The following is a 13,404-nucleotide window of genomic DNA, read 5'->3' as shown; positions in this document are numbered from 1 at the left end:
ACAGTTAAAGGAGTCACATATACACTGGAAAATTACTTTGCCTTTCTGCTTTGATATAACATCAGGAGAAGGAAGGTTCTTTGTAAACCAATCAATCAATCAAATAATCAAGAAATGGATTAAAAAAATAAATTAAAGGCTCCTATAGTTCCTGAAATTCAGATAAAGTATATCCATTTTTGCAAAGACATATGGTAAATCAGGCACTCACAGATAAATCAGAACCTAAAGGCAAACTGAGAAACAGAACAAATATTCTGGTAGCCAGCACTTTGTCTTAATTTTTAGTCAGTCTCTTTACACATGAAAAATCCCACTGGTGCTGTATCTGGAAGGAGCCTCCCAAATCCCACAAGGCCAAGTCCATAGAAGTGAATGTCCGAGTCCACGTGGACCTCCCAAGGGAACTTCTGAGCAAACAACTGCCCAGACAAGGACTGCACAGCTACTGCTTCTACTTGAACAGCAACAACACTGACAAGCTTCAAAATGGAGAGGGTCCTCCCTTTCCAACATCAAGAAAAGATTCATCCACAACGAAGGTTCATACCTGTTTTTCAATAAATGCATTCATCCTCTGAAGCATTCCCTCACACGTGAATTCATAGGGCAAATAAGGGTCAATCTGTGGAAACATAGTGTGTTAAGGTTAGAGGGGTTTTTGTTTAAATTAACTTTGTGGTGTCCTGCGTGGTAGCAGCTTGCATTCCAAATAGTACATTACAGCTTAAGTAGCAATAGTAAATGCAAATAAACTCATTAACAAACCAGTTTCACAAAACCATCAGCAATTTAAGCTGATTTTTGCTCCTTTGTGAAGGCAATAAAAGTTGCTCAGTGATTATCTTTATGGAAACTCAGGGTATACTGCAAAGTAATAGATAAAAAGCGAGCCTGAGACCCTACGGGATTGCAGAGCTCCTGTTTTAACTAAGTTTCAGTTCTAGAGTTGAAGTGAAAAAGAAAACATTATGACCAAAAAGAATGTGAAATCTTTGAAAATTACTTCAGGCTTTTTTTTTTCTTTCTTTTTTTTTTTTTTTTCCATTGAAGTGCCCTCATTACAATTCCTCACTGTGAGTGCACAAGCACTTCTGTGGTGGTTATGTCAAGGCTACAAAATCAGTCAAAAGAGCTGAGCATGTATTTGGGCAGCCTGCTATGCTCTAAGAATCAACAAGGAAAATTCCTCACTGAATGCCCAGAAAATACAGATAGCTGTATAATTTACATGTGAAATTCACATTTTTATACAAATTCATTCATACTCATTTATTTCAGGTAAAAACCTGACATACACAGTACTAAAACATGATAATCAGATACTACAGAGATGTAATAACATTTTGCTTTCCCAGTATCCTACCAAAGTGCAGCACTCTGCTTTAATTAAACTAACATTAGGAAGCACTCTACATGCAGTACACAACACACCCTCAAGCATTGATGATAAATCAAGAATACATTTCTCACCTTTTGATTCAAAATTGATTTCACAGCGTTCTCAACTTCAGAAAGATCATTGATGTCTACAGTCCAGACATGGGGCTTCCCAATGTAAACTTCAGCATAGGGATGCTGAGATGTCAACTGAAAGGAAGAAATTATATCAGTAATAATTAATGTGTGAAGATAATCTTCCCTCTTACTCTCTTCATCAGACATTTTGGATGGAATGCACTAGGATAACACAAGAATTCAGCTAGAACTGAACAGTCAGCGTCATTCCTTCTGAGTTATCTTTCACATTTTCCGTGTTCAAATTTAGAAAGTAAATTTAGTCAGACAAAAATCAGATAATAATGCAGATCACAGTAACATCTGTGCATGTCTCGTTTGTGGCTTTGGTCCTCGTAATGACCCACACCACAGAAGACTCGATGCTTCCTGAAATCACTTTCACGACGTGACCCTGCTTCCCCACAGCTCATTCTCAGAGCAGCACTCCCGTTTTCACAGCCCGTAATTGCTACCAGTCCCGGTTAGACCTGTGGCGCTGGCCTCAAGAGATGGCATTCTCACCTTCAGACAACATCCTCGGCCTGTCTCTCCTTCAAATTTCAAACATTTCCAAGCTTCTAGTAGTAGTGAATAGAGTATTAGTGAATAAAGAATCATTTCTATCACTCAGGATGAATTCTGACTCTCGCTGCTGATAGTGTAATGATCTCAAGAAGAGTGTCAATTGGTATTTTGCTCACCACTTTGCCAGAAAAAGAAGTTCAATAAATACCCAAGTAGATAACAAAGAAAAGTTATATCAGAGATTGCTTTCAGAACTAGCAGGATGGCGTTAAATGTAATTTTTGTAACAGGTTGCAGAGGAGTGAGAGGAACATGTAAATGAACACACTGAGAGGAAGCAAAAGCTGAGACAACTGCTTTTAAAATAAATACAAAAAACCCCTACAGGACGGATTATTCATAGACAATTTTTATATAGCTGCCTCTTTATGCATGATAACAAAAATAAAATATAGTCAGTGCAAAATATCTGAAGCAGGAAACAGTGTCTGTTGTAAAGAACCTTCCCCTGCACTGGGCATATACCACACTTGCTCTCTTCCTCAAGTGAATGCAAGAAATGACTTAAAAAAAATTTTTACCTATTGCATTTTGCTTGTGGACAAAAGAAGCCTGTCTTAGAGCGACCGATGGGAACACAGAGAGCTGCCCCAGCTGCCCGTGTTCACTGTGCTCTGCTCCCATCGGCGTCTTTTAAATTCCTCCTGAAAGTCCAGTGCTACTTGAGGACTGACATATTCCAACCTTTTTACAATAGTATTTCTACTGCCGCTAAAACTGTGTATACTGAAAAATTTGGTTAGCGAGGCTGAGTTCCCAGGGCACTTGTGTCTGGACTTCAGATGGCAGAAGCTACCTTCCTATTGCTTTCAGTAACAACAAAAAACCTATCACACCTTTAAAAATATGAACATAAACCAGTGCTTTAAATTCCACAGAGCTTTAGGAATTATGCCTTAGACCAGTCTTTCTCTGCCATCTCAGACAGAGGGCAACACTAAAGCCAGATCTGATCTGGAAGACCAACAACTGAACTTCTCAGCCTAGTAGCTGGTTTAAGTATTAAGAGTAACTAGCAACATATTTTTATTGCACCAGTTATTCTACATCTATAGTCTTAAAAAATATTAAGACTATTTACTAATACTGAAATGCTTTAATTAGCCAAGGATTAATGATTTAGATATTCAGGAGATACTCCCTCTGTCTATAATTAAATCTGTAAGAGTTCTTATAAATAGATTTGGAATTAATTAATGCATTTCTAATTTCAGGGTTTGTTTTTCTTGGGGGTGGTGGGTAGGGGGAAGAATTCAGAAGAAATATTGTTACAAATACTGGTACAAAACAAGCAGCTTGAAGGTGATTTTTTTTTTTCTTTTTCTGCTGGCTCTTTTGCCCAGCAAAATCATGTCCCAGGACAAAACATCTGCTGATCTAAAATGAAAATTATCGCTTCCAGTTTTTTGCACAGTCTTCACTACAGGAGCCCATATATTGGGGGTAGCAGGGTAACAGTTAATTCCCCACGACCCCCATAAATTCTATCTAGAACAAGAGAGAAAGTGTGACTTGCAACATTTACTTTACAAAAGTACTAAACACAGACTTTATCTTCAAATTGGTCTATGGATAGTCAATTCACTGATCTACACGAGCTTTTTTTGTTCTCCTTTAACATTTGAAAAAACTGAGAGAAGGATTTAAAGACTTTCTTAATCCTAAAGAACCAGCACATGGATTATAGGCAATCAGATCTAAAAGCAGCTGTGAACACCAGTTAGAGAAGAGGTTACTCTTAGGATAGGTCAGCAGAGCGTGTGAACGCAGCAGTATTCGTGATGAATGTTCATTATATCATTTTGTACTGAAGCACTCAATAGGGATTATTTTTCTGTGCAAGTCAGGTGCACAGCATTTCTGTTAGTGCTGACATGTGCCGGCGGGGTTTAGCATGGCATTCCAAGCACTAAAATTCCTACTAAAGACTTAAGTGTGTCCAGGTTATTTACTGAGCCTGACCCGTGATAGTGTTTGGGCACAGAACAACTGAAAACCAAGACAAACAGCTGAGAGCCAAGCCCAGGGAGAAAGTTGAAACAGACTTTCTTCCTCTTCTCCCTGTCTCCTTTGTTAGCAACACAAGGTGTGAGAAGGGGCATGTTTAAACTTAAGTCCTGTACGACCTGAATGTATAACAAGCTGAAAGGCAACTACAGTCCTGAATCATAAAAATCACAAGGAATTTAGGTTCCTGGTTTAAAATGGGAAACTATCTTTTGCTTCTTAACTAGCTGGCACCACTCAGTACACAATTTCTATAGCCCAAGTATAACTTGAATTCAGAAAAATTGCTGTGCAAAGATCTCATCATCTAAGTGTTACCAGAGAGCCTGCCCTTCAGATAAGTACGTAAAGAAAATACATATATACACCTATGAACAAGTCACGGTCACAGGCAAAACTGCTAACATCAGAAATGGCTACAGGACTGTTAAATGCTTGCAAGTGGCAGAGGCTGAATTTTTACCTACACTGAAGAAAAATATTCCAAAGCCAGTGCCAGGATGAGGCACTAGTTCACTTAGCCTCATTTTTCTCTTCCTAGAATCTAAACACACTGGCCATTCTGAAAGCTTGAGGTTTGGTTTTCCTGTTCTTTTAAAGAGTCAATTCTCCAAATGTCTTCAGTGTTTAACCACAAACATCGGGGGCTGTGACCATTAATACCGTAGCTCAACAGTGCCTTGAGCAGGTCTTTTCTGGAGAAAAAAAAATATCCCAAGACGCACACAGCAACCTACAAATGGCATTTTTCTAATTTACTTAAACACCTATTTGCTTCCCGCACAGTACACAGTAATGCTTGTTTCTTCAACAAAATAAAAACACTTTCAAATGGCGTATCATTTATCAGATCTATTCCTGGGCAGAACATCAGGTTTTCATGTGAAACTTCAGTTTATGATCTATTAATAAGAATTAGTGGAATGTACATACAGACAAATCTAGATGTAAAGCCTAATGGTATGTTAATGAAAAATTTCGATTATCCTATAAAAATAAGGATTGATAATCCCATCAATGGCTAAAGAAAGTGACAGCTGCACACCTTTTGCAATAAACTGTGAATATTTACGAAGTTTTTCCTATATTGTGTTACTAAAAAGAAATCCACAATCGTTTTCAGTAAAGAAATTATCAAGATTCATAAAGCTCACCTCTCGGAGTGTAGGTTTGCCTTTGAAAAATTCTGTGTTTTTGCTACTTTTTGGCGGGTTAAATCTTAAATTTAGAAAAGCACATCCATTAGCAATAGCCTCTAAAGGTGCTGGCCCTTCGTAGGGAAATCCAAGACCAACGAACAGCTGAAAAACAGAAAACAAGGACTATCTTAATTTTTGTTCTTTACAAAAACTAAAAGGTAAGACCTACTTTAAAATAAACAATAATGCATAATAATGTACCAGCCTAAAAAAATGTAACTTTAAGAAGAACATCAAAGAAGAGCAGCTCAATCCCTCCAACCCAAGCAGTAAAGGAATGTCCTGTAAAACATTTGACAATAATCTTCTGTAATGAGCTGAGGTGGTTTTTCATGGAGCTGAGGCAACAACAGAACCTTTCAGTTACTTTTGGAAAAAAGTAATTTTGTGGTTTGGTTGGTGTTGAAATCAAAGTGCTGGGGCTGTGCTGCAGGTACAGGTGTGAGTGCAGCAGGCTCAGGGAACAGCCAGGCTACTGTTCTCTCCCTGTCCCCCAGCAGCCAGCTTGTTGGTTTGGCCAATACGAACATGCTCCTGCCAACTGATTAAGGCTTCTAATTAAAACGGTAGATGGCAGCAAACATCAGCTGAAGCCACTGCACCCAGGAGCAAGGGCTTGCACAGGATCAAGAGGGTTCAATGCCTCCAAGGTAAATTGAAGGAGAAAAAAATGCATCACAAAGCTATTCTTACATCAGCTGAGATTACAGATGCTCTAGGAAAGCCTGTGCTTTTCTCCATTATAAAGAAATTTAATATTTTTTCAGAGTCTTCTGGCTTTTATTTGGATCTTGACCCCTTTCCTGACCCAACATAATTAAACTCCCTGAATTAAATATAGGAACCTTCATCTTTATTTGAATGTCTGCATATAATGGGAGAATTACAAGCTCTGATTTCTCAGCGATGCTGCATGACTTAAGGCGTACATATAACACACACACATATATATAACTACTGCTCTTTTCAAGAAAATAAAGAGCAATCTTCGTAACTAATAGGATCATATATTTGGGATATATGAATTCAAAGAGGTCAAATTATGTTATTTGGCATTACATTTTCTGCAGCATGGAAGAGAATCCCAGTAACAGAAGATTCAAAACCAAAGGCCCTTTCTAGGAGCTGATCTTAACATGATGCATAAACCTGTAGCCAGTACTATTGTGCACAGGCACTGCAGCATCAACCCTCTCCGACCCATGGCAACAACAGCATAAATTCTGAGTTGGCTCATTTTAAAAAGAAAGTTAACAGTTCTCGGCATAGTTGAGTACATACAATTTTCACTGCATGGAGCTGAATATTGTTATTTCAGTTTCCAATTTTCAGGTTTAATAAGTCACCTACTTGTGAAAAGTTTCTCAGCTATCTCACAGATTTAAATCTTACAGAAAACTCTCCAGTGGCTGATAAAAAAGAGACCTGGAAGACTATCGCCACTAAAGCTAGATTATCTAAATTTGGATTTTATACATGGCATAAGATACATTACCTTTCAGTCAGAAAAATATACACTAAATTTCACCTCAAAAGAGGCTTAATTTAAAGAAAGGTAATCTCTTGAAAATAATGAATTACAGACGAAACCATTTCATGCAATCTGCACACATAATGTTATTTATTTAAACTACTGCTTAGTTCAGGCAGAAAACCAACTGAGAATCAGCAATTAAAACCATCTGAAATATCAATTCTCCTCTGATCCTGTATTCGTCTGTTACGTAGAGAACGCTGGTTTGTTTGCTCCTTTTTTCACTTTTTTAATAAACTGCTGCTGTGCGCTGCTGAACAGTCCTGTGTCTGACTGGTTCGTTTATTTAGGAGGAAGCTCCATGGGGCAAGAAACATGGTTGTATGTTTTGACAGCACAGAGCGCACTGTCAACACTTAATCTATAATAAATAGCTTACCACCTGTTTCACATCCATTTTCCAAGCTTACCTCTAAGCAGCACCATACCTTTGAAGAAAGCAAGCAGGACGTGTCTGACAGCGAGAACGGTGCGTGTGTGTGTGTGTGTGCTGCCTGCTGGCCGGAGGTTGCAGCCTGGCTCACGGCTGCCCCCAGCACCCCCAGCTCCCTCTTTCAACCCTCCAAAATCTTCTGTCACCTCCATCACATCATCTTCATCAGATCAGCTGAAATGCCCAAACTGAATCTAGACCCTGCCCCTGAAAATTGCCTTTTCTTAACAGTCCTTGGTTAGGGAGCTAATATTTTTCCATGAGATAAAGAGCAAAACTGAGGAATATCTTAATGGCCTCAAGAAAGTCACATTCTGTATGATTCAAAAAGCAACCATTAGAAAACATAGGTCACTTCTGTACCTCATTCGCACGATGCTCTAATTTGCCAGTCCTTTGAATTACATGCAGATTGTTATTTCCAGAAAAGCTACAACAATCTGTTAAAGTACTTCTCAAAAGTATGTAACAAATCCTGTAATTCACTAATCGAAAAGGAAGGAGGAAAAAAGAAAAAAAAGACACCAGTTTTCAGGTACCAGTCCATCCTTAGTACAGTTGAAGTTGTGCAGAAGACAAGGGTCTCTCCCACAAAAAGGTAATGATTTAGAACATTATTTTGTGATACAAATGTACACTATTGCCTCCACCACATAAGGTGCTGACTGTGGCTTCTAGGGTACTCTCTTACCAGACGCTATGTCTGGTAACAGTCCACCATGGAGAGACATCTTCACCCTGCGGCTGAAGATCTATACGGCAAGCCTCCAAATCTGACAATGTTGGTAATGTAACTGTGGGTACACACAGTTCAAAACCCCGAGCCCTGGTCTTGCTTTGCTAGCTGCAGCAGAATTGCTATGCAGAATAGAATTCCTTTACGCTTTACTGGTCGATTAGCGCTTGAAAACATTTCATTTTCTGTATGTGAGCATTTTTCTCACCTTTCAAATATTTTTGAAAGCCATTATTTTTCCTACAGTGCTTTAAGTGGGCACATGCCACAGGAAGCTGTGTGTGCCAACACCCCATATAGCGCAATGATTACCAGGAGGAGTTTACAGTATAGAAGTACATCTAAAGGAGATAACAGCAAATAAATACAGATGTAAAATGATCATGGTAACAGCGGCGTGTGCTTTTTTAAAAAACATTTCCTTGTTTGCAAGTTCTGCTACCCAGGTGTGTCTGCATGAATCAAAAAAAGGCGATTCGTATCTACAATCTCACTTGCCCAACTCGGGTAAAGCAGGTGTTGAAACCCTTCGGCTGGAATACTTTGGTTTTTGTAAGAAAGGTTCCTCAGGAACCTTTTCTGCCTTTGCAGTGAGCTGAACCTCTGGTTTGGAATTTCAGGCTTTGGAGTTGGTCACCCAGCACCAGGGCAGCCAAGACACCATTCTTTTCTGATTATAACGCAAGGCAGTCCTTCCAGGGTGTAGTAGCTCAGTGGAAACTTCTCTGACGTGACAAGTGCTTCACAACCACTCCCATGAAAACACAGTGGGGTTTTGTTTTATTTTTTGGAAACCACTCACTTTCAGTTGACACAAAGCAATTTATTTGTGGAGTTTATGGCACCAGGTCAGACTACTATTATAACGAGTACTTGAAAGAACAGTCTTTCTATATTATAGCCGAAAGTATAAAATAACGAGTGAATATTTTACTTCACTGAGGGTAGTTCTGAGTAGCTGAATATTTAAGAGGAAAAATTCATATTCCAGAGACTAAATGCTATAGTTCCATAAATAGGATTGTTTATCTTTTCCTCTCCCCTTCCTAAGATTACTGCACTTTATCTAATTTATTCTGTATGCCTCCTTACTGAACTTATATATTCTCTTCTGAACTACAGAAAGAGAAGTGTAACAAAGGCTACTGTTAACTATCTTGATATACTTTCCTCATGAATATAAAATACTTTCTAGAAAAGTCAATCCTTTCGTGATTGAAACAACTTTAGAATAGAATCACTAGTTAAATGGCTTTTCAGCTGATTTTGTGAAGCGTGTGGAAGTAAAAAATACATTACTTCATAAAAGGCAATATAAAAAAAAAAAAGTTTCTTTTCCTATTTCTGCTATCCAACATTGCAACAAGATTTTTCCCCAACTATCTCAACAGGGTGTTACTCCTACTTTTATTAATCACCATTCAGAAATTGTAAATTCTACTCAGTAAAAGAATTTGGATTCCCTCAAAAATTCAGAGTGATTCAAAGTAAAAACTTGCATCTGAAACTTTGTTGAAAGGAGGAATATTTCTCAAGAATTCAGTGCTGGTTCTTCCAACAGAATCTGGTCCAACTCCTCCAGCTGCCCACTGGGCAAGAAGCCAGGGAAGTTGGCAGGAAGGCTGCCAGCTCGCCTACCCTGCTTTCCTCTGACGTGATGAATGGCTGTACATCTTCTCATTAGGAACTGTTGACATGTCTCGTTTTTGTCGTGCACTACACAGCTGAACGAGCCATCATGAATCTCAAGCAGCCCCCTCCTGCTTGGATAACGCACTTATTCTGAAATACGTTGCTTTATAATACACACCAGAATGAAACGGCAGCTGCATGTTTTTGAGAATAACTGTGTCCTATACCAGCTACTGCAAAGAGACCAAATACTTTTTTGGGAATGCAAAGCTCTGATCGCGAATCATGACTGAGCTGTCATCTATTGGTATTTTGCAAATTTAAGGGCAAAATGAAATAGTGCAACATAAACTGACACTTCTGAGAGCATTGAACTGCGTGATTTGTTAAATTATTATTTAGCTCTTTCTGAAAACTAGATCATTTGTCAGCTGACCTAGCAAAAACTTCCTAACACAACGTTGAAACCACAAGCAAGGAAGGACAATTCTTGCCCTTGGGTCTCAAAACATATGTTTAGAAAAAGAAAAATCTGAAAGTTTCTGGAAGCTTAAAGTTTGTTGCTTGGAGACAGTCAAGAGCAGACCTGGATGGTTCAGGCAAGCATTGTACCACAGATGTTACCAGCCCGCAGCCAGGGCTCTGATTATTCACATACTTTCAGCCCACTGATTGTCTAGTGACAAAACCCCATAACTAAATTCATTATGGGGCTCTCGTCATGTTGCCTAGCGATTAAAGTGATTATGATTAAAAAGTGCCCTTGAACATCACTGGATGCACGTGCAGACATACACGAGGCTCCTCAGGGCACAAAGCTCCCACTCAAGTCAGCTTGATTTTTGTGGAAAACCTGCCCTGATTTTAGCAATACAATCCATGATCCATTTGATATAAACACAACTGACCCATACAGGCAGCAGATGGCCAGTAGAGACAGGTGAGTGGTGTTTTATGCTAAGTTACATTAAAGTATCATCTCCTGAAGGGTATCAAAATCTGAAACTGTGAATGTACAGGCAACAAGAAGACTTAGAGCAAGCATGTCTGTTGATCAACACTGAAATGCAACCATATGCTAATGCAGAACAGCCACTTTACCTATGAGATACTAAGCATCAGCTAGCAAAAAAACCCCACCCAAAACAACCAAAAAATCCACCTACAACTGAAAAAGTCCAAACAAATTAGATGGTAAATCTCAGTTTCCACTTTCAGTCTCAGGATGACGCTGTTTTACATTTTCTGTTAAACTAGATATGTTGGAACAGGGTTAGACAGGAATAATAGCCAAACTACATGATGCGGTAAGCCATATTTAATTTCATTTGTTTCGTTGCACTCCCATTTGCCTGGCAGTATTAGGAGTATTAGGAGAAGCAGATGGACTCTTAACTGCTTATCATCATGTCAAAGTTCAGTTAGCCTGGCTTCATCATAAATAAATAATTACCTTAAAAGCAAAACAGCTTTTGTCATTTGCAAATCTGTTAACAAAAGTTCAGAAAAGCCATAGAAAAATACTGTTTGCAGACTTAATAATAAAATATTAGGAAAGATTGTATCAAAAAATAATGTGATAAAAACATTTGCTTCCTGATACAGGGTTCGGAAATACATTGATGTGTTTCTCAGTACCATCTACTAAGAAATGCAGCAAATTCTCAAAGGACTCTCCCCAATGTTAGGAAGAAAAAAAATAGCCAATGCACAACCATAGTATAGAAAATTAAAATCTAAAATGCTTGTTGGACTCTGAAAACAGTACTGCGTAGATCAGTGCTTTTCACAAAAACACAATTTGTGAAAAATAAGCAACTTACTGATTTCAGGAGTACTTCACAATCACAAGAGAGTATCTTCCATCTGATATTGCAATTATCAGTTAAAAAATGAGCGAAACTTCTTGTGTCACAAAACCCATATAATAACTGCACTGTGCTGAGCTGCATAATATATATGAATTAACCTGAATTTGTCCAAAATTGAATGTGTCCTTACATTGCATCTTAGAGCACAGCAAATAAAACTAATAACAACTATCTACTTAATATCGAAAATCAAGCTTTTTAGTGTAATACATATGACTGATAAAAAATTAGAGGAAGACTTACTCAAACAAAACTATTATTATGAACTCTACTTTGTAAATTATAAGTACTTCGATAATTCTATAGGAAGTCTCTTAGGTTATTTTACTATTTCAATGAATACAACACTTTTTGTTTCCCTCCCCAGAAATAAGTCACTGTTTGTGCTTGGGGTTATTACAATGTCAATATTCTTCCCACGTTAGTACTATGATTAACCCAGTGATTTCATACTTCACACAGGCAAAAGCTGTGTAATCTCAGTATTATCTATGACAAAAATGTTGACTTTTTAATCTGCAACATTATGTCTATCTGTATGCATCAAGTACATACACACAGTGGTTGCCTTTAAAAAGTCATAATTTGCCAACAGCTGTCACACAGTGATGTCAAATTACCATCATTTTCCCAAATATTTCGAAAAGGAGATCTCTGCAGTCGTGTGGGAAGACTAGGAGGTGCTTGCTTTTTTCTTTCCCTTTTTTAATAGATTTTTCTGTAGAAGTGCACAGCAAGAAACTATCAACTATGGAGAGTAAGTAGTGACGTTCCACACATTTTGCTAATTTTAAACACATAAACCACTTCTTTCACCAACTGAAAATTACACATCCTATTGAAATGTAATCCACTAAAGTGTTTTAATGTTGTGAAGTGCCACAAAGATTATGGGAACGGCACAGAAAACCCCACAAAGCATTCTAACGATGGGGACAAAAGTTTGTTTATTTCAATGTAGACACTGCCCCTTATCTCGAGTTCCCTTGACTATGGGGCCAGAGGCAAAGCACACCACAAAAAGCATGCTCTTTTGCTCGCTCTCTCTGCATGACTGAAGCAGAAGAAGGAACTAAATGGCAAACAAAGCGCTTGCCTTTCTTCTTTTCTCCCCCAGAGAGCAGGGTCACTCCAGGTTAAAGTCACTGGTAGGGCAGAGCAAGCCGGCCTGCTGTACAGCTTTCAGATATTACCTGACTTCGACATCAGGCATGTAAAACAAAGCACATTCACAGCTGATCATCTCCTTGAGCTGAATATCACATTTAAGAAAATAAAAAAATGCATTTATCCATGTTTCTCAAGCTTGAAGTTAAATGTGTTTGTGACTGTAGGTTGTCATCGCAATTTTCTAGGAACAGCTGGCAGTCCACAAAACATGGACATGATGAAAAATATATTCCTAGCACACAGAAGACAACTTAAGCTCCTTTACATTTGGATGTTTGTTTTCCCAATGCTTTTAAGTTAGGAGCTCATTTGCAGGAGGTGAAATGTGCTCACTTCAGATACTGTTTATCTGTAACTGTTTTTGCCACTACTCCCTCTTGACAAACTTACTTTGGTTTCTCTCAGTAGAAACTGCAAATCTCGCCCACTGAGTATGCCGTGGTTTTTTACGTAGCCGGGAATATAAATAGTGCTTGTCCCGTGAACAGTTCCATGGACTTCCATATAGGTGTGGATGATGTCCAGATAAGCCTTCTTGTCCTGCAACAGCAACAAGAAAATACTTTCAGTGTTTATACATTTCAAGCAATAAAGTTCAATCAGAGCTGGTTTTTATCTCCTGTACCACAAAAGCCAGAAAGAGACAGAGGTTCACTCATTCTTATATGATTTCTGTAACATTTGATCTTTCATTACATTATTAGTCTTGTTTTCTACTAGATTGGAAGAAAACGGCA

The 13,404-nt window shown here is 38.4% G+C and overlaps 1 protein-coding gene across 2 annotated transcripts in view; it reads right to left on the bottom strand.

The window, feature by feature from the left end:
- Positions 1–13,404, bottom strand: part of MGAT5 (alpha-1,6-mannosylglycoprotein 6-beta-N-acetylglucosaminyltransferase) — a 125,326-nt gene that overhangs the window by 13,195 nt on the left and 98,727 nt on the right. For both annotated transcript variants that reach the window (XM_065637692.1, XM_065637693.1), the window contains exons 12-15: positions 13,058–13,207; positions 5,247–5,393; positions 1,474–1,590; positions 551–625 (exon numbers count right to left, since the gene is read on the bottom strand). In XM_065637692.1, the coding sequence (XP_065493764.1) occupies positions 551–625; positions 1,474–1,590; positions 5,247–5,393; positions 13,058–13,207 (489 nt within the window). The remainder of the gene's footprint in view (positions 1–550; positions 626–1,473; positions 1,591–5,246; positions 5,394–13,057; positions 13,208–13,404) is intronic.

The sequence above is a fragment of the Caloenas nicobarica genome, chromosome 6 (genome assembly GCF_036013445.1).
Source record: "Caloenas nicobarica isolate bCalNic1 chromosome 6, bCalNic1.hap1, whole genome shotgun sequence".
Taxonomy (NCBI): Eukaryota; Metazoa; Chordata; class Aves; order Columbiformes; family Columbidae; genus Caloenas; species Caloenas nicobarica.
The sequence above is the reverse complement of the archived record's forward strand: the minus strand, read 5'-3'. Positions and strand labels throughout refer to the sequence as shown.